Source organism: Phoca vitulina, unplaced genomic scaffold (assembly GCF_004348235.1).
Source record: "Phoca vitulina isolate PV1807 unplaced genomic scaffold, GSC_HSeal_1.0 scaffold7, whole genome shotgun sequence".
Classification (NCBI taxonomy): Eukaryota; Metazoa; Chordata; class Mammalia; order Carnivora; family Phocidae; genus Phoca; species Phoca vitulina.
In genome coordinates, this window is record NW_022589710.1 from 62,446,244 (window position 1) to 62,466,221 (window position 19,978).

A 19,978-nucleotide genomic window follows, 5' to 3' on the forward strand; every position below is an offset into this window, starting at 1 on the left:
TCACAAACAGTAAAAATGCCACAGACAAAAATGACCTATTTAAGTTGTGCAAGTATATGACACATTGCAGGCATTATAATTATCTTTTTCAAATCCGGTAAATCAAAACAGCAGCGAGGCCAAACCACATCTTTTTTCCTCTCCGTTAAGCATATTTTCCTTGAAATGAGGTAAAGCATGGTACCAAGTGCAATGCTTATCTGTGCTACACGAACAGAACAGAGGGGAACAAAGCTATTACACAACGCAGCATAGTTAGGACTGTTGAAAGTGTATCATAAAGGAAATCAAAAATCTTTACAATGAAGGTTCATGCCGACTAACCGCCACACAATCATCATAAGGAACTTCGCAGTTGTCAAGACACACTTCCCCAGCCCTTCACACACGTGCCTGAGGCACCACGACACCTCCCACCCGGCAGGGCCTCCGTATTACCTTCGGTCTCACGCTGCAATCACAGGAACAAAAGGATGACACACACAGGGGTGGAAAGGGGGGCCACATAGAGTGATTTTCTTCCTTAGTTAATGGATGCAAAACATTTCAACAAGCTAAACTGGGGGAACTTTACAGCATTAAAAATCAGCAGCACGAAAGCGTTCATAACCATCTCGGTATGTCTCACTCAGAGTTTTTATTTTTTAACTTAGTAACCAGGGGATCACAGAATGCGTCCAAGTGTGAGTCACAAATTAAAATTAGCTATCTTTCTCCAACAACAAAAAAATGAAATAGCTAAAGTTTGCCGTTGATAAAACATTTTGAATGGTAGCAGGAAATTTGAACCCCTGAGAATGTATGTCCTAATCATATCCAAGTCTGAACTTTTTCGTATTAACAAAAAAATACTCTTCTTAAGGTTACAAAATATACTGAGGCATTTTTCTCCCAATGGGAATTGTAACTGTGAAACAATCTGGTTTTGGTGCCAGGAGGCGAGAGAATCCCTTAACACTGGGATTAGTGCATTAGACACAATGCTAAGCCCTAAGCTCCTGGCATCAGGTAGTTTATAAATTAAGAAGAGATCTGCGATCTAACTTGATCACAGATCACCCTCACACGTAAAATTCACATCCAGCCTTACTTGTTAATTGTACACGTTTACGGTTAATATAATTCAAGAATTGCTTGGTTTTAACTTGCTAGGAGATCTCACGCTGAGGTTTAAAAAAAAACAAACAGAAATCTAAGGTTCCCAATCAGAAATATTTTAAAAATGAGCCTACCCAAATTAATTTGCTCAAAATCTCATTTAATAATTTAGATTGCAATTTAAATGTAAGATTGGAGACAACAAATAACGTTGGAGAAGCTTAACATCCCCTTCACTCAGGTCTCCTTAGAAAGCGGGGCTGACAGTTTTCTCTGTGCACACGTGCAGAGGTGTTTCTCTGGGGGTGGGTGGTGCAGATAAAGCAAGAAGTACAGTATTCAACTGTAACTGAAAACAAAAAATGCAGCATTACATGAAGCATCGAGTTCAGAATGATGTGCTGGAAAACATTAGACACCTCTGCTCGGCTTTCTTAAACTTCAAGCATAATTAATGGGGCAAATTGCAGCAAACCTCTACTGGTATGTTGGTGGGAGTGCAAGACCGACCCACAGCTTTTAAAAAGGTAAATTAAGAGGTATTATAGTTACAGTGCAAAAAAAAAAAAAAAAAAAATTAAAATTTCAAGCATAATACATAAACATAGCACCAAACAGGGGGAAACGCATGCAAAAGAAAAGAAGAACTGAGGTATTTAAGTGAAGAGTGCCTACAAGTCTAATTAAAGAAACTTCGGCAAATGCCTAAAAATGTCTTTTTTTTTTTTTCTTTTCCAAAGATGGAAATCATGAGCTTGTTTTCCTAAATTAATGACCTAAATCACAGATGTATCAAGATGACGGCAGTTTGTCGAAAACGTTACATTTCCACGGCATTAACAGCGCAGCTTTGGTAGGTGAAGAATGCACACAACACTGTGACAAGTACAGTAAGACATTTAAGTGAGAAGACTAAGGGTAAAGGTGCTCTGTTTTGCTTCTTTAAATAAGTAACCAATCACTTATAAAATCTGCAGCATATTTTAGGTGTGATATGTCTAGAGTTTATCTTGTTAGAGCAACAGCCTACAGGGCAAAACTGTTTGCCACAAACAATTTCCATCAGTGGAACTACCTGGCAGGAGGTTTTTAGTAAAACTGGGTATTTAGCCAAAGATCATTTTTATTATGGTGCTTAAAAAAATCCATAGACTACATATATAATATTCTGGTTTTCAAAATGCCTTCAGGACACAGATGACAGAAACTCTAATATAATCCTTAATAAGTTAAGTCACAACTACCCTAGTGAGTTGCAAATATCACACTGTCTCAACCTCTAAATGCATAATAAAAGGAAGGGAATGTCAAATAGTTTGTTCCAAAAAGATCAGAAATTAAAGAACATCCATGAGGGTTTTATTTTTAAGGCAAGAACCTTTTGTATGCAAGACTACGTGGCATGAGAGAAAACGAAAATTTGATTCACCAACATGCCAGCCAATGTTCATTAAAAACCTGTCCCTTACTATAGTAAGTGCAATGGCGACCGGGAGACATCCTCTTAGGCAACAGATCGTGGAAAGAAAAGACAGCACGGGCACGCTTCTCCTCTCGCAGACCGCACCATCCTCCTGGGCGCAGCGGCCACGCCGAGGAGGGGAGGACGCTCCACAGAATCCAGGGGCTGTCTCAGCTGTAAGCTCCTTGGCCTCCTAACGCTAAGCAAAGCTGACGGAAACGAAACTAAAAAACAGAAAGAAAAACAAAACCCCCCAAACAAAATAAAAACAAAATAACTGTCAATAATTCTCTTGAACACTTGCTAAATGTCATCATTAAAGCACTCTCGTGATTTAAACAAAGCAGAAGTGAGGAAAGAAGACAAGATTGTGTTTGCGCAAAAAACTAAAACTACAATTAGTTCCAAAATTTTTATACATATGTTAAATGTTTTATTCTGTAATCTATCTTGTTATCAAACAAACTTTAAATTCTGCCTTCGATTCATTCCACTCACTATGGACTTTTAAATCATCCTTCTCGATTTAAATAGTTTTCCCCTTAATTCTGCTTTTTGTTTTTTGTTTTTTGTTTTTTTCCCGTTGTAAAAAGGGGTTTCAGCTGTTGGGAACCTGAGGTTGGTTGGCTTTGAGGCTGCGTAGGGCTCTTCTCGCTGCTGCGGACTTGGCGATCCTGTAGCTCCGGCCGACGCCTTTAAACTTCCCCTTCCCCACCACTTCCACCGTGACTCTGACCTTGCCGTCATACGTCCTCTCAGCCGGGCTGTAAAAAAGCCAAACAGCGTGAATCACGAGTCAGAACTATTTATTATTATTGTCAATCAGCACGGAGCTCGCGCTTGGAGGCGGAGGGCCCGGGCACGAGCTGCCGGCACACAAAGGAAACGTGCATCACACGGCGGCGCGGCCCCCGGCAGACAGGGCTGAGGCTCTTCTTTAACTCAGCATTACTTTATCAAAGCAAAAGGGAAAGTCAATCCGACTACAAACGGAGAGTGCAGAGTGCGCGCCCCAGTGTAAATATTTCTCAGAATCATTAGTTTATGGCATCTTTGACAACTCTTGCCCCTCTTGTTTTTTAAGGAACTTAATTTTTTCCATGCATGGTTTTGCTTACCTAAATTTGGCAGTTTCTGGTTCCATTTCGAGCAATTCTCGCACAGGGGAACGGGGCACGTTTGCAGAAAATTTTTCTGTAATCAAAATGAAAGAGTCATGTGAATGATATCCTTATAGTTGTTTTTAATTACGATTGTGTTTCTTTCGAAGGGAACGAGCAGTACCTATTAGCGGCCGCATCATAGGATAGTACACGTGCCACACCATCTCCAGGGACATCCCGCTATCCATGTAAATGGCACCAGCAAGCGACTCAAAAATGTCGCCCATGGCCTTTGGAACTTCGATGTCCTCCTCCTTCTCTTCATCCTCCTCAGACCTCCTAAGCTATTTACACAAAGAAAAGGGACTTGTAAGCAACAAGGCCACCTTTAAAGGCACTCCACAGCGGTGTGTTTCTTTTCTTGGGCAGGACTTTTATTATACCCTCTAACAAGGCTAACAATACCAACCATTTATGGCAATCACCTAACGACACTGTAATAGGTTCTTCACAAACATCTAAAAAAAAATTTTTTTCCCCCTAATTTCTCAAGGGATAAACAAAATCCCTTCCCCAGTTAGTAGTATACTCAGCAAAGGGAAAAAAGAGTACTTCTAAATGAAAACAAAAACAACACAAAATTAGAAATAGTTAATAAATGTATGAAAAAAATTTCAAATCCGCTCGTAACCAAAGAACTGCATCTTAAAACAGTTCTACCCCCTAGCGGCTTGGCAAGGATTAGGCCGAATACTAATTAGTACGGCAATGACAAGAGTGTATATACACTGCTCTGGCAAGTATAAATTGCTACTTTTTGCCAGGAAAATTCGACTGGACAACAGATTCCCCCAAGTTCCCTTTTTATTAAACCCCTTAATACACACTGACTATAAGAGAGTGCCTGACACATAGTAGGTATTCAAAGTAATGTAATAAAAAACTTAGATATGTATCAAATGCCTTTTAAAGTTCCTAATTCTTTGATGCAACAATCCCATCTCTAGGAATTTATCTTAAGGAGGTACTGGATATATCTACCACACCCATGTTTATTAAAAGTCCTCAGTAAAAACAATGTAACTATCTAGCCACAAAGGACTGTTTAAATATATTCCATTATAGCCATATATTGATTAGAGGGCAGCCACTGAAAGTCAAAATGCCAATGGATACACGGAAAGTTGTCCTCAAAATATTAAGTGAAAAAAACACGTTATGGTATACTATGTATAATTCCATTTTATGTTTTATGTATGCTTATGTTTATATACATTAGCAATAAAACATCACAGAATGTTCATTTTGGTAATTTCTAAAGCAGTATATTTGCATAACTTTAATTTTCTTCTTATTTGTATTTTCTAAAATAAACACAAATTACTTGTGAAAGAGAAACAAGAGAAGGGGGCATTTGGAGTTTTAAAAAAAATTTCTAAATGGATTGTTTAGCCATGTAGAGCTCTATATAAAACCCTTGTAATTCTGGCTACTGGGGGAAAAAAAAGACACTTCTTGTTCGTACATCATGGTTTTGAGGTAGAAAGGAATTTTAAAACTTATCGAATTTAATTCTCTCCTTTCACAGATGAAGAAACTGAGGCCCAGAGAAGTGGAGAGACTTAAGATTCAACAGGAAGTTAGAAAAGCCAGACCACTGACATTTCCAATCAGTTTTGTAACTTCTAATACATATGATCATATAAACAAAGGAAAGGAAAAGAATGAACAAAAATTAACAGAACCAGCACGTCCCACTGTCATCAGAAGAGAACTTAAATCTAATTTTAGCTAATTCCTCAAATTCTAAGCTTAAACACTTCTAAAGAATAAGACCAGAAATAATACTGAGTACATATGAGATGGTTCTAGTTCCTAGTGCCACGGCTAGCTGTGCTCCGACTCGGCCCATTCACCTTGGAGGAGGACACCCGGAGAGCGGATCCTCCTTCAGCACGCACTCTGTACTGTTTACAGGGTGGGACACTAGCCTTGCGGTTACGCCTCAAATTTCTCTCACAGCAAGTCAAGGAAAGAAAGGCACTAGTCCCCAGCCATGGTTTGGTGCAATTTAAAAAAAAGGGAAGGTACAAATTAAATGAAGAGCAATTAAAACAGCCACCAAAATTAAGAATAAATCCCCTGACTCCTTATAAGACATGTGCACAAGGAAGGAAAACAAGGGAATCAGAATGGGGAGAAGGGGACCGAGATGCTCTCCTGGATACATAGGTATGCAGACGCATGGCAGCGAAGGATCAGAGCAGAGGGGAAAGACCTAAGCGAAATTCTTTGCTACAAAACTTCAAAATAGCTCACAAACACATTAAAATGAGCTCCATCACCAAAGAACCTTTGGCTGAACTTACAACAGAAGCCTCTCAAATTCCAATGGTTAAAATTTTAGAAGGCTGGTTTTTAAATGAGATTTTCCTATTTTCAAGTAGAAGCAGAAAATACATTTGTGAGGCTTACCTGAGATCGTATCAGCGAATGTTTTCGGACCCATTTTAACAGAAAGAAAGGCAGAATGAACCGCAGGGAGGTTCATTCACTAAGGTTCAAGCGCCACCGGGGGCGGGGGCCGGCAGGCGTCAGTCAGGCGTCAGGAACAGAAAAGAGCCCACAGCCCCCGGCCCCCTCTCTCCCCGGGAAGGACCGCACGCACCATCGCGCGGGCAGTCAAGTTTCTGAAGGGCCCACCTGCAGAGCACTACCGTGCCTCGGCCCCGCCCGGAGGAAAGCGGCTACGAGCCGCGCACTGGCCGTGTTCTCCAGGAGCACTCACCTCGGAGTCCATGCCCTGCATCTCGTTCTTCTCCAGCTGGAACTGCACGAAGTCGTCGATGACGTGGAAGAGCTCGGGGGAGACGGCTTTGAAGTACTTGTGGTAGTCGTACTTGACCGCCAGCGACGCGAAGATGGTGTTGTTGACCAGCGCGGACCGCAGGTCGGTCAGGACGCCCGGGGAGTGCTGCCGCGGGTCTTCGTAAAGGTGCTTGGTTATGAGGTAGTCCAAAATCGCATCTCCCAGGAACTCCAGGCGCTGGTAACAATCTGCGGGCGGCCCAGAGCGCAGGTGTCAGCTCGCGCAAACCCCGCCCTTCCCGCACAGGCACCACCGGGACGCCCGATCCTGGACCCACTGCCGACAATGCGGCCGGGCTCCGTTTTTCGTGTATATTCTTCAATGACAAACCAGGGGACATGTCACACTTACTAAAGCCTCTGGAAATTCAATTTGAATGGCAAATTAAGCCTATTTCTTATCTATAAATTGGGGTCATAAAAGCCTTCAGTGGCCCAAAGGCTCCTGCCCCTGCAGACAAGACGCTGGCCGGGCAGCCTCATCAGGTCAGACCCTTCCCGCGGGCACGCTGCCGGCCAAGCGGGTGCTGGGCGCCGCCGAAGCCGCAGCCTCGCTCACATGCCGGCGGTCGGGGGCCAGACGCTGCGCACGCGCACCCCGCCCTCTGCCCCCCAACACCCCACGCACCCCGTGCTCTGGCCCCACACCCCCCCTATTCTGGCCTCAAGCTCTGCCCCCGGCACACCCCGCCCTCCGCCTCAGTACACCCTTATGCACCCCACGCACCCCGCGCTCTGCCCTCGCACACCGCCCCCACGCTCTGCGCGGCGCCTCGCCCCCGCTGGGGAGTGTGCGCTGGGGCCACCGTGCCTCGCCACTCCTGGGTCACAGCTGCCACCCGCCCATTAAGTACTAGAAAACCTTCTCCTCCACCTGCATGACAACTGTTGAACTGGACACGAACAAGGGCCTAAGAAAGGCGAGTCGTGGCCATGCGCGAAGACCTGGGCCAGCACGGGCCGGCTGCCCACGTGGGGGAAGGCGCCCGTGCTGGCCAGCACCCCTATCTCCTCCCCGGGCCGAGCAGAGCCCATCCAGGCCAGGAGGCGGGGGCACCGAAGTGGTGCGTCCCGGACACCCAGAGCTCCGAGGCAGGGGCCTCGCTTGGCAGAGGGCAGGGACCATGCCCCGCGGCTTCGCCACAAAGAGAAACAGCTCCCCGGGCCGCCAGCCCTTCTCGTCCAGAGCCAGATCGGTTTTCACTTTTTGGTTTTACACTCTTCTGATCATCTGAACCTTTCCTGTTTTTCTTATACAAACTTTATACTCTGCTTTGGTATCCTAGACTCAAGCACTTATTACTCTGATAGAGAAAAAAAAATACACAGGCTTTTCACAAGCTGAAGCTGACTGCAGTTCCAGGCGCCTGGTCCCCCTTCGCCTCTCATGGACTGGCCACCGCTACAGAAAGAAGAAAACCCTGGAGCACAATGCCAAGTGGAAGATGGCAGCAGAAACCTTCCCCCGGAAAAAGTTTCTTTTAGCCCACTCATCTTTAGATTTAAAACGACCTTTAGAGAGGGACCTTTTTGTTCGGGAAGAACGATAAAAGGACGTGGAAATACATCCAGAATATACGTAATCAAGAACCATAAACAGCGCTAAACGGGCATAAGAAAGACACAGGGGGAGGACAAAAATGGGAAAAGCACAACAAAATAGGAAGGCCCCAATTTCTCCAACCGTGCAGCCCATGAAGTGACCCCTCTGCGAGCAGGTGAGGCGGGGACGCTGCCAGCTATCAGCGGTGAGGAGCCCCGCGTGCACCCAGAAGGAAGAGGAAAATAAAGCTGCCTTCATCTTTCTCTTGCTCCCTCCCTCCACCATGCATCTTAAGCACCAAGTCTGTACATGCACAGGTTGCCTTTTAAAAAACAAAAAACAAAAAAACAAAAACCCAAGGCAAAAAGAATGCAGTTAGCGCGAGCTCGCAGCTGCAGGGCACTGGAGTTCGGCCCGGGGCTCCTTACCAGTAATGGTATTGTAGTGGTAGGAGGCATGGGTAAAAGCCTGTAGAAGGTAAGCCTTATTCTTGAATCTGTAGTTGATTTTCTTTTCGAAATTTTCAAAACCCGATATAAGGTGATTCAGTGTTTTATCTGCGTCTGGATGATCAAACATACACCTTGGTGGAATCTTCAAACAACCATACTCCAAGTCTTTCAACACTGAGGAGCGCGAGCTGGCCACAGAGGCAGGAGCACGGCTCCCTGAAAGGTTCTTTTGTTGGCTGCTGAAATTCTCCCTAGTAGGGCACATGGCCTTTTCCCGATCAGTCCTTTTAATTACCGGGAGCACCTTCAGCCCCAGCGAGCAGAGGAAAAGCTGAGCAGCCCTCTCGCCACAGCTGGTTAAATAGCAGCCCAGCAGGGCTTCCACACAGTCGGCTATGCTTTTGTCCGCGATACACTGCTCAGTGTGCAAGTCGTAAGAGATGGACTGTTTCCCTGTGTCAACACCACAGTTTTCTTCGGATGGATTCCAGAACCCCACCACAAAGTCATCCTCTTCAACAGCTTTGCTAGGATCCAGATAGCACATTGCATCCCAAGAGCTATAGTCAAAATCCTCAAAATCTGATGAGAATGGCATACTACCTAAGGAGGATTTTTTGGGCATTTTCCATTCATATGCAGAATCAGTGGTTGAAAAGGGAGAAAGAGAAATTTTCTTTACAAAAGCTCCTGATCCCATTAACATGTTATCTATAAATTTGATATGTTCCTGATCATACTCCAGGAAATCATCTTCATAATCGGCATCCTCCTTTGGAGCCCTCCACATCAGATCCTCCTCCTCCTCGTCCTCCTCCTCAAAGTCCTCGTCCAGCTTGCCATTAGCCAACATGCAGTCTTTTGTCTGAAACGAGGAGGAATGGGGAAGGAGGGGAGACATAGCTGCTGTTTTTAAAAGGGTTTGAAACTCAATAAAAGCAAGGGTTATGGATAATTTCAAATGACAACCACAAATACTAAAAGGCAACTTTAAAATCATGGCCATTTGTTTTCAATTAACATAAAATAAGTTATTTAATCATATAAACAAAGTAAAACATGTTCTTTGAATGTTCATTTTCTAAGTTATAAAATGATCTTTATCCAGTATGAAGCTTTAAGTTAAGGATTTTGAACACGGATATAAAGTTAAAATTAATGTCCACGAAGCAAAACTTCAGCTAACAAGTCTTACTCCAGCAGACACACAATAAAAGCACTCACAGGCAGATCACAGAGGTCTTCAATTTTGCTGACAAAGTTTTAAAATGTTTCAAAAAGATTTCAAATTAATAAAATTAAATTCCAGATGCAGAAAAAGCATTATCTGTGCAATAAAGAGTATAAATATGAAAAAAGATAAATTACCTTAAAAATCTGTAGAATATTAAAAATAGGCAATAGGGTGTTTCATGCTAAAGGTTTTGTCCCCATTTCCACTTCAAATCAAAGTACATTTGCTACAGTGTAAAAGTAGACTGCTCTGCTTGAAAACTAAAAGTGATCACTGAACTAAGCTACGAATCTTGGAAATTACGCTTTCCCCTCCACTGTGCTACAGTAATCAGAGGAACAGATTAAAGCATAAATGACAAAAATAGAAGAAAATTTAGACTAACATGAAACACAACAATCCAATTTCTGTCAGAAGATCTTTGCTAATTCCAATTTCTTTGGCAAAAGCTTATTTGTGAATGACAACCTTAATAATGGGCTAGGATTCAGTAATGATGTAACTTTTTTGCAATGCTAAAAGATGCCAAATTTCTGTTGTGCAAGAAATAAAAAAAAAAAAAAGACTTTACTTTGGGGGGAAAAAGGCAGGAGGGTGTGCTTCAATTCTGATAGTGACAACTTTCCAGAGATTTGCTGACAAAAACGTTTTCAAACTTTGTCAAGGATTTTTTAAATACTGCAATATTTCATTTTAAGCCAGATTCAAAAGACATAGTGTATTTATTTGAAAGTAAAGAAGAGCAGTGAACCGAGCCATGTCTCTACAACTATGTATCTTTATGGGTTTATTTTATTTTTTTTTATGAAAAAAGGTTTATAAAAGTTTTCCAAGAATGTGGAAGAACATGAAGAGACTGTAGTGGCAGATCTCTAGGAACTATTTCCTGTTAAAAACCCTATACCTTCCCAAGGTAACATGAGATGTTTTGGCCCACTATTTGGTCCTTAACATTAAAAAAGGCAAACTGCAATTAAAAAAGAAATCAGACTAATTTTTTAATAAAAAAAAATCCTTATATATCTTTAGTAAGATGCTACCATAGTGTAAAATTGGCACGCACACACACACACACACACACGAGTAGGTTTTATCACAAATATGCTATGTGATCTTGGATGAAGTTCTTTAATGCCTCTGGGTTTCAGTTTCTCTATCTGCAAAATAGCGGGATTCTACCTCACTAAATGGTTTCCGAGAACACTTCAAGCTCCTAAAAAACAAAACAAAACAAAAAAAAACCTGGCATAAAACTCTTTTCTCCTACAGTTCAAGTCAACTCTCTACCTGAGTTATTACCACTTCGGCATTCGTACGCAGTTTCTCTTAAACCTATTTGCTGAGGAGTGAGGCGGGCAGAACAGGAATGCAAGCACACGCCTTCCAATACCACTTAAGGGCCTATTTCAATTAAGTGTAAACTACTAAGTGAAAATATGAATGGTATGTTTAATGTATTCCCAAAACCAAAGTGCCAGGTCATCTGAAATGTTAAGGAAAATAAGAAATTTCTGTTGTATTTTTAAAAATTCTTTTTTAATCAAAAGGGCTTGTCAATGTCACTTTTATGCTAATTTTTTTCTAAAAAGCCAATTATATTATGAAACTACAAGGCAGAATAATTATTAGGAATGTTTTTCATAGATATGCAGTATTTTCCCTAAAGTCCTCAAAATCTCTACATTTTCCTCTAAGGTTCTACCTATTTCTAAGTTAATAGCAAATGTAATTTTTCTAACCCAGCCTGCATTAAAATATTCTCTTAATGCTTTTCTGGAGAAGTTCAATTTCTGTAAAAACATCAAATACTGCATGAGTTAAAAACGTACTCCATAAAGGGGTAAAAATCAAAATCGGGGCACAGAGCGGCGGCCCTGGGGAAGCTTGAGACAGAGAACTAGCACAGGCGTGTCAGGAAGAAGACACGAAAGCCTGTCTATTCAGAAAGCGTGACCTGGGAAAAGAAACCGTATTCTCACTGCTGGCCTGAAGGAAAAATTAAGTAACCATGATCCAGTGTCTCATTAATGCAAAATAAATATCCACTAAATGAAAGTCGCCGAGAGATGGCCTTTAGCTTTGGGAGAGGCGCCGGTGTTTCCCAGCAGTCCACCTCCTCCTAGCCGCCCGCCTCTGGGCAGATGGCTTTTCCAGCTCCGAGGCCCTCCGAGGTGCCCTCTGGTGGCCTTCAAGACAAGACAAAATGAAGCAGCTGCAGCTAATATCTGACCTGAAGCCACTGGCATGATTTAAACTATTTCCAGAAAACTACAACCTTTATGATTTTCTTTCTTTCTTTTAAGGTCACCAGAGAAGACCAAGTCCTAACTGAGAAAACCCTGACCTGCAAAGCAAGGCTTTACTGAAATTAATTATTTCATAGACTGGAGATCATAGTTCATTGAAAAAGTCATTGAACAGAGCTAAGGATCGAGGGAGGATAAATTGTTATACCTAACGTAAAATGAAATGTTAGGGAGTTTTGCTTTTTTTTTCTTTTTTGAGTCACGACATCATATATATTTGTGCCTCTGAAAAAAAGCTGACAGAATCGACCTCCATCAAAATTACAACACTGTTTCTAAATTCAATGAAGAGACAGTCAATTTAAACGAATTAATTCAATACACCAAATACCTACTCTGTATTATAAATACACCATGGAAAGGAAACACAAAAATTAAGAGCACAACATTCTCCCGTTCACCAAAAAATAAATGCTTCCAGTTACCCAAAACTTACCATTTCATCTTTTTCCCATTTATCTGTGTTACTTTTGTCTTGGTTTACTACATAACCAGGAGGAAGCCAATTCACAGGGGGATCAAATATTGATACCACCATGCGGCTGGGCAGTCCCTTCTTTTTTCCAAGCCGATACAGATTACAGTTGCTGACCTTTAGCAGAAAAAATCTGTAAGATACTTATCCGCAAATGACCACTGCTGGAATTCATACCAGGCAAATAAACATATTTTTAGCTAAATGTTCTTCATATTACAACTGGCCATCAGTTATTCACGAGAGCAAATATTATATTCCCATATATTCTATATCCTTCAGTGTAGTTAGATGAGAATTTCTGATTTTCAGAGCAGATCAGAAAAAACTGATATGCGAATTCCTCATAAAGTCAGAACGAACAGTTCATACAATTTCAAACCTTTGAAAACACAACCTGATGATATTAAATGCAAACTATCAACTGAGACCATCAGAATAGAAAAAGAATCCACATAAAAAGTCTAAGATGTCACAATATTCTCAATGAAATAAATGGGGGGAAATGCCACAAACTCTAGCTATAAAGTAGAAATTGGCACTGAACAGAGCTAAAAGAATTTTATACTCCTAGAATCTAAGCCACAAATACAATTTTAATTGTAATGTTTTCTCAAATATCATTCCTTTGTTTTGGATGGCATTTCAAGATATTTTTGTTCAACCATTTTAAAACAGAACAAAAGGTAATAACTCCATGTTTATTCACATCAATAAAATAGCTTCATTGTTTACCCTCTGGTCTGTTTTTCCTAAGGACTCCATGTCCTCTGTAACTCATTCAAATGGTAACATTTCTATCTAGGAATGTCTCGTAAAAACTTGGAAACCAGGATCTAGAACTGTCAATCTCATTTTCATTTTCTATAAACTGGGTTCCTTTTTATGGAAGTACTTCATGAGCCCCTTTTCCGGGGAACTCGATACCACTGACCAGGCACCCACCCTGGAAGAGACACCTGGCCGGGCATCCCTGAGAGAACGTCAGCAAGACTGAGGAGCAGTCCCTGCGGACGACACAGCCGGGAGGGAACAGCTCAGATCAACGCCAGCATCCCTGCGCCTCCGAGGAGAATAGAGCATCCAGATGGCAATGGCAGGAGGAAGACGGCAAGCACACCCACAGTCAGACGGGATGGTGGGCAGGTGGGACAGGAAGAGACGCTCAAGGATCCTAAGGTGCGACTCGGGACAGGCAGGACCGGACAAGCGGAAGCGGGGAAAGCACTGAGAGAAGAACAGAGTGGGCGCGTACATGCAGGGAGCCTGTATGACGACCAGCTAGGGGCTCAGGTCCGGTCAGGACGCAGGACGTGTCCGGGGCGGGAGCACACAGAGAAGGCTGCCCTTCAACACCGGGCTGAGGGAACAGCACTGATCCCTACGGGACATAAGCAATCAGAGCTTTCCCAGCAGATGAACAGAGGAAAGTTTTGAAATGTACACGAATTTCTTTCTTACCTAATAAGAGTGTACTGTTAGCTTCCTACTCATCCTCAGTCTCTGACATTTTCTTTCTACAACCACCTCGTGGAAATCTCATTTGTTCTGACAGCTTTATCACTCTTACAGACTATTCCCCCAAACCAGACCCCAGTCCTAAACTCTAAGTTATCTGAACATTTTACTGAATATTCCACTTCATTTCCCATGAGGTCTAAAAACCCTACACCTGACTCTGATTTCTACATTTGTGCCTATGTCACCATGAGCACCACCATCGCCCCAAATTCCCCAGCTTACACACAGTCACCCCAGCATCCCAGGTCTCTCTCTGCCCCAATCACACTGACAGGCAGCGAGAAGGGTAGTGAAGGGTACAGGCTCTCGCCTCCGACACCTCCCTGACTCTGGTTAGTTAGGCGATCTTACACGAATAAAACTCTCTAAACTAAGAAACTTTCCCCATCTGCAAATTGGGGACACGTTATCTACCCCTCAGGGGCTCGCTGAGAAGCATAAATGAGGGCTGTCAAATGCTCGGGGTAGTGTCTCGTGTTATAGTGTGACTTCGGAGGTAGGAGAGTGTGACATTGGAGGTAGGGGAGTGTGACTTGGGAGGTAGGGGAGAGTGACATCGGAGGTAGGGGAGAGTGACTTCGGAGGTAGGGGAGAGTGACTTCGGAGGTAGGGGAGAGTGACTTGGGAGGTAGGGGAGAGTGACTTGGGAGGTAGGGGAGAGTGACTTGGGAGGTAGGGGAGTGTGACATCGGAGGTAGGGGAGTGTGACTTCGGAGGTAGGGGAGTGTGACATCGGAGGTAGGGGAGTGTGACTTCAGAGGTAGGGGAGTGTGACATCGGAGGTAGGGGAGTGTGACTTCAGAGGTAGGGGAGTGTGACATCGGAGATAGGGGAGAGTGACATCGGAGATAGGGGAGAGTGACATCGGAGGTAGGGGAGTGTGACGGTGAAGAACAAGGTCACTAAAGCCAGGCTGGGCTCTGCCACATTGTGCCACGGGACCTCGGGCCAGTTAGCATCTCCTGCCCCAGTCCCCTCATCTGTAAACTAGGGATACTATAAGTATACACAATTATAAATAAAATCACAAAATAAATGAGAGTATACAGAACCAAATTAGGCAAGTAATGCCTGTGACACGCGAGGTGGTGGGAACAGTGTCTGGCTACAGGAAGCACTTAGCGTGAGCCACAGCTAAGTACCACTCACCCCCGCCCTCTCCTCACTGCCAGAACTCTAGAACTGCCCCACTTTCCGCTTGCTTAGACTTCTTCGAAGGCCCAACTGATCGCTCAGCTTAGTGTGGTTTTGCTTTTCAACCCAGGCAGCATCCTGCTACCAGAGCCATCATCCGCAGCGACCACTTCATGAACACGAAGAGCCCCTTACGGCGCCGCGGCGGCTCAGTCAGCTGAGCGGCCGACTCTTGATTTCAGCTCAGGTCATGAGATCGAGCCCCAAGTCGGGCTCAGCGCTGGGCATGGAGCCTGCTGGGGATTCTCTTGCTCTGCGCCGCCCCCCCAACCTCTCCCTCTCCCTCTCTCTCCAAAAAAAAAAAAAAAAAAAAAAAAAAACCCCAAAACAAAAAGTCCCTGGTGCAAAAAGTGTCTTTAACATTTTAAGTGCAAACTCCTTCACTTGGCATTGAAGATTTTCCACAAGAGAGGAGAGCTTCGCCCACCTGCCTTTTTAATCTTTTCTCAGGTATTTCAACACTTCTGACTGCTGCCACAGTCTACTCACTGAGTGCGGACACGCTCTGCCAGTCATTCACTGTGTTTACACGCTATGAACGCACCTCTTCCATTAACACCTTCTGATCATAAGCGATATTCCTTCCTTCTCAGTGTTTAGGGCAATGAGCAGCTTTCTAAATTACTGTCAAGCCGGTCCATGTGGCCTTGTGATACCTCTTTTAGCGTCATGGGAACATTCTGACTTTGTTGCTTTTCTTCCTTAAATCTTAATTCCGCACTGGTTTCAGAACACACCCTTCCTCTGGGCTCTCAAGCGCCGCTTGCTCGGAGCCCCGGCATCACTCCCTCATCACTCCCTCGACACTGCAGAGTCACTGAGCTAGGGGAGTGCTACTCTTTCCCTTCCTCACGCTCTAGAACCTTGAAGATGAGCTCCTCCGTGCAAGACCTGCGTTTTAGCCACGGCTGTATGCCTCGTGTGCCAAGACAGCTTTCTCCCAAGTAAATGTTAAACTGGATGAAATTAAAGCACGAGCCCCTTGAGGAACTATGCCACGTATTTCTTTGTATCTCCCTCAGGATCCAGGAGGCACATGCTCACAAATGGTCCCGGCAGAACTGAATGCCTACCAATAAATAAGGCACATTCGGATCAGCTAATGCCCGCCCAAAACCTGAGTGCTTCATCAGTGAAAAATAGATTTCGGTCAACCCCTGGGCGGGTGCACCACAGGCCCTAAGCAATCCCTCATCCTCTAAAAACCATCCAACACCTGAAACCACTCTTAGGCACACTGAATAGCTGCTCGAACTGCTCCATATAAAAACAGTCTCTCTTACCTTTTTGCTTCTCATATATGAAAGGCGGCCCTCATGAGCATCAGGATAAGTGCAAAATAGATACGTGGTGATGGCATGCTTTAAAAAGGAGTCACCAAGCATTTCAAGCCGCTCCAGGTTAAATCCATCACTAGCATTGGAAAGGGTCAAAGCCTGCAGAATAAGTCCAGGATTGGGGCCAAGAGTCCTCGAAGAGTACCCAGGACACGGGCTCTTCTCAGAACCCGTCCTGTCCTTGAGCGCTCGAACAGCTTCGGTAGTACCAGGCGTCGCGGCCGTCGTGGGACTTCCATCTGAGGTAGATTTGTTAGCATTTCCATCAAGGTATTTATTACTCAGTAGAGTACATTCATCGCTGGGCTTGGGCTGGTTCTCATAATTGTATAAATTCTGAATGGGATATGAGGTAGTTGGTTGTACAGGTATTTCCTGCTTGTAGTAATTCAGCTGATTTCCTTGGCAAAAGTCTCTGTTAGCTAAATCATAACTGCCATTGGCAAGATTTTTATTGTAAGAAAGACCATTAATTGCTGTAAGATCTGTTGAAACTTCAATTTGGAGCTTACCAGGTGACTCACTGAATAACGTTCTGCAGTTCACAGACATTTGGTCATGATTTTCTAGAGAGGAGGTTCTATTAGCACCTTGACGTGCAGCATTTTCAGGGACTACAATTGTGCTGTGCTTAGAGTAATTATCATTTTCAGCTGAAGAGGAGTTAGCAATTGAGATGAAAGATTTGCTGTCAATAGATTTTTTCCACCCGAAGTCTAGGTTAGGGTATCTGCAAAGACATTTTTGACTTCATCAGATCCTTCAGAAGGGCTAGGCTTAGAGCAAGAACAATGTGAATAAAATAAATAAATAAAATAAAGATCCCTATAAATCAGCTCCTACTTTAGAAACAAGTTTCCAAGGCAGAAATCAACAGTACTGGACTTCTGCACAGTGTCGACTAGAAGTGGGACATGGTTCGCTGTGCTGCTTTCATCCGCCGCCTTACGGCAAGCACGGTGTGGCGGTCAGGCTTGGGGTTAGCCCCAGGGGCCGGGAGCCACTGTGTGGGCTGGAATCCCAGGCCCTCCAGCTAGCCAGATGGTCATTTATGGAACTCCTCTGCACCCTGGATTCCCACACTTGGAAGAGGGGCTAATGACTCCTAACACCTCATAGGGTTGTCCTAAATGATTAAGTGACCTAATAAAGGCTCCAGCATTTAAATCAGTGTTGGGACACTATAATAAGTACTCAACAAACATAGTTGTGACTATTACTATTATATTTTCACATTCCTTAATCCCTAGAACCATTGTGGTCTTGACAACTGGATAACCAAAATTAATCCCAGAGTGGTTAAGCCAGTAATTTCCTGAGGATGCGGCCACTTTCCTAGTGGGAAGAAAAGGAAAAAGACAAAAAACATACTGAGGCAATTTCCATTTAATATAAATTTATAAAAGAGGAAGCAGCCTTAAAAGGTCAATGTGGTTACAAAGAACTGTTTCCGTTTTCACTCTGACTGCCATCACTGGAGGACAAAGGACCCCCTCGCCCTCTGCGACTTTACAAGGACACAGGAGTCAAAGGATGCGCTTATCGCATGCATGAGACATCCGTGCTTTCTTTTTAACCTTTTAAGAATTATTTTATATAAAATTAAAACTTGAACTGAATTCAGTTCTTTTGCAAATGGATTTCATGACCCGTGTTCTTTCCGACTGACGGCACAGGCATACCTAAAATCCACGGGAAGTGATCGGACTCCCACGCCGGCATCGCTGGCCGTCTGGGCTCTTAGCTCCTCTGCGGTCAAAAGGCAGTGAAGGCGATAGAGTATACTAGGGAGACAGACTGCTTTTCTCCACAGTGACGCTGGAATTGGATGTATAGCACAGAGCTCTGGAACCAGGATCTTTGAATAATCAGGAAAAATGTGGATAAATACAAAGCAAACACACAAAAGAATAAAAAATTAAATTAAAGGTCATTTTCACTAATGGATAAAGACAAAAATCATAAATACTAGTAAAAATCTATCTTTTAAAAATAATCCTTTAAGGCCAAATGGGATTTATCCTAGGACTTACAAGGATGAATTGTATCAACGGACCAAGTATAAAAGCAAACCTCTCATACTTCCAAAAAGACATTCGAATACAAGTTAACACACAGTATTATCTAAAACATAACAAAACCTAAGGGTTGAGAAACTTCCAAATATTCATGACACTCAGTTCACCTGATAATATAAAAGCCAAACTTATCTTTCAAAATATTAAATTATCTAGTAACAATTAACACATTACCTGTTTATTCTGCAGACTTTCCCACTTGGCTTTTCTCTTTTCAGCACTGCTTAGAGGAAGAGCTTTCCCCTTCTGATTCAAATGGCGAGGTGTCAAAAGATTAAGTCTATAAGAATTTCAAAATAATTTTATCAGACAAAAATAAAAATAAGTCCCTTCTTCACAGTATTTCCACACCTTCAGTGTGCAGACTCCTGGACCCCACCCTGGGCAGTTCTGCCTGCAAAGGGTCTCTTGATTTCAGAGAGTCTACAGGTAGGCAGTGGGGACAGCGAACCTGAACATTGTCTACTGACCCCTGCAAATAATGCCTCGAGCGAAATTTCAGATGTCATTTCTGAAACCCCTCACCTTGAAGATGTGTGGTCCACATCCAGCAGTGGCTGGTTGAGATTGGTCAGGTCAAGGTTGTACTTTGTTTTATAATATTCTGCGAAAGTTTCATACTCAGGGGAAGGAAATTTACTCAGTGGGGTAAGATCAGTGTACACATCAGCTACATAAAATCGATGAGGCTGATCAAAATTACGGTATCTAAAAAAGAAAAACAATACACTTAAAGACAACTATTCTCAACAAATGTTTTTCATATGAAAATCAAACTATGATTTTAAAGTAAGTTCAAAGGTTAAAAATAAATAGCATAAATAACTGAAAATTTCAATTCCAAATAATATATTTCAAATGGGGTGTAAGAAGAAAAGTACATTTATATTAAGTGAAAACTGATTCTCCACTCTACTATTACCCACATTCTAAATATTTGTGCTTCGCCATCACATTAACGCTAAATAGCACCTTTAAATATCTCTTCGTCTCACCAGTATAAACAGGGTAGAAAACCTGCAGTGTCCCCCAGCTGAGCCAGCACCTGCATTACTAATACGCTAGATGCGAAAGGCACTGGGCGGCATAAATACAACGAGACACCAATAGCTTGATGAGAGCTAACATTTAAAATACGGCTTCGACAAAGAAGAAAAAAATCAAAGAAAGACTGAATTACAGCCAGTACTCTCATTTTATGAAAAGTTCCTATATTTAAATTTATTGCTCAAAAAGTCTATCCCCTAAATCTTTCCGAAATAAGAAAAAAAGCATTCTGATTTACTACTTCATTGCACTTAATACCA

The 19,978-nt window shown here is 43.0% G+C and overlaps 1 protein-coding gene across 5 annotated transcripts in view; it reads right to left on the reverse strand.

The window, feature by feature from the left end:
- Positions 1–617: 617 nt before the first annotated feature.
- Positions 618–19,978, reverse strand: part of DICER1 (dicer 1, ribonuclease III) — a 69,799-nt gene continuing 50,438 nt past the window's right edge. For 4 of the 5 annotated variants that reach the window (XM_032405863.1, XM_032405864.1, XM_032405862.1 and 1 more), the window contains 10 exons: positions 19,197–19,379; positions 18,846–18,951; positions 18,276–18,451; positions 16,540–17,323; positions 12,503–12,658; positions 8,503–9,391; positions 6,452–6,720; positions 3,845–4,007; positions 3,679–3,754; positions 3,159–3,324 (listed from right to left, as the gene is read on the reverse strand). In XM_032405863.1, coding sequence (XP_032261754.1) covers positions 3,159–3,324; positions 3,679–3,754; positions 3,845–4,007; positions 6,452–6,720; positions 8,503–9,391; positions 12,503–12,658; positions 16,540–17,323; positions 18,276–18,451; positions 18,846–18,951; positions 19,197–19,379 — 2,968 coding nt within the window. Of the gene's footprint in view, positions 3,325–3,678; positions 3,755–3,844; positions 4,008–6,451; positions 6,721–8,502; positions 9,392–12,502; positions 12,659–16,539; positions 17,324–18,275; positions 18,452–18,845; positions 18,952–19,196; positions 19,380–19,978 lie in introns of all 5 variants that reach the window. The other variant, XM_032405861.1, reaches the window with a different exon arrangement.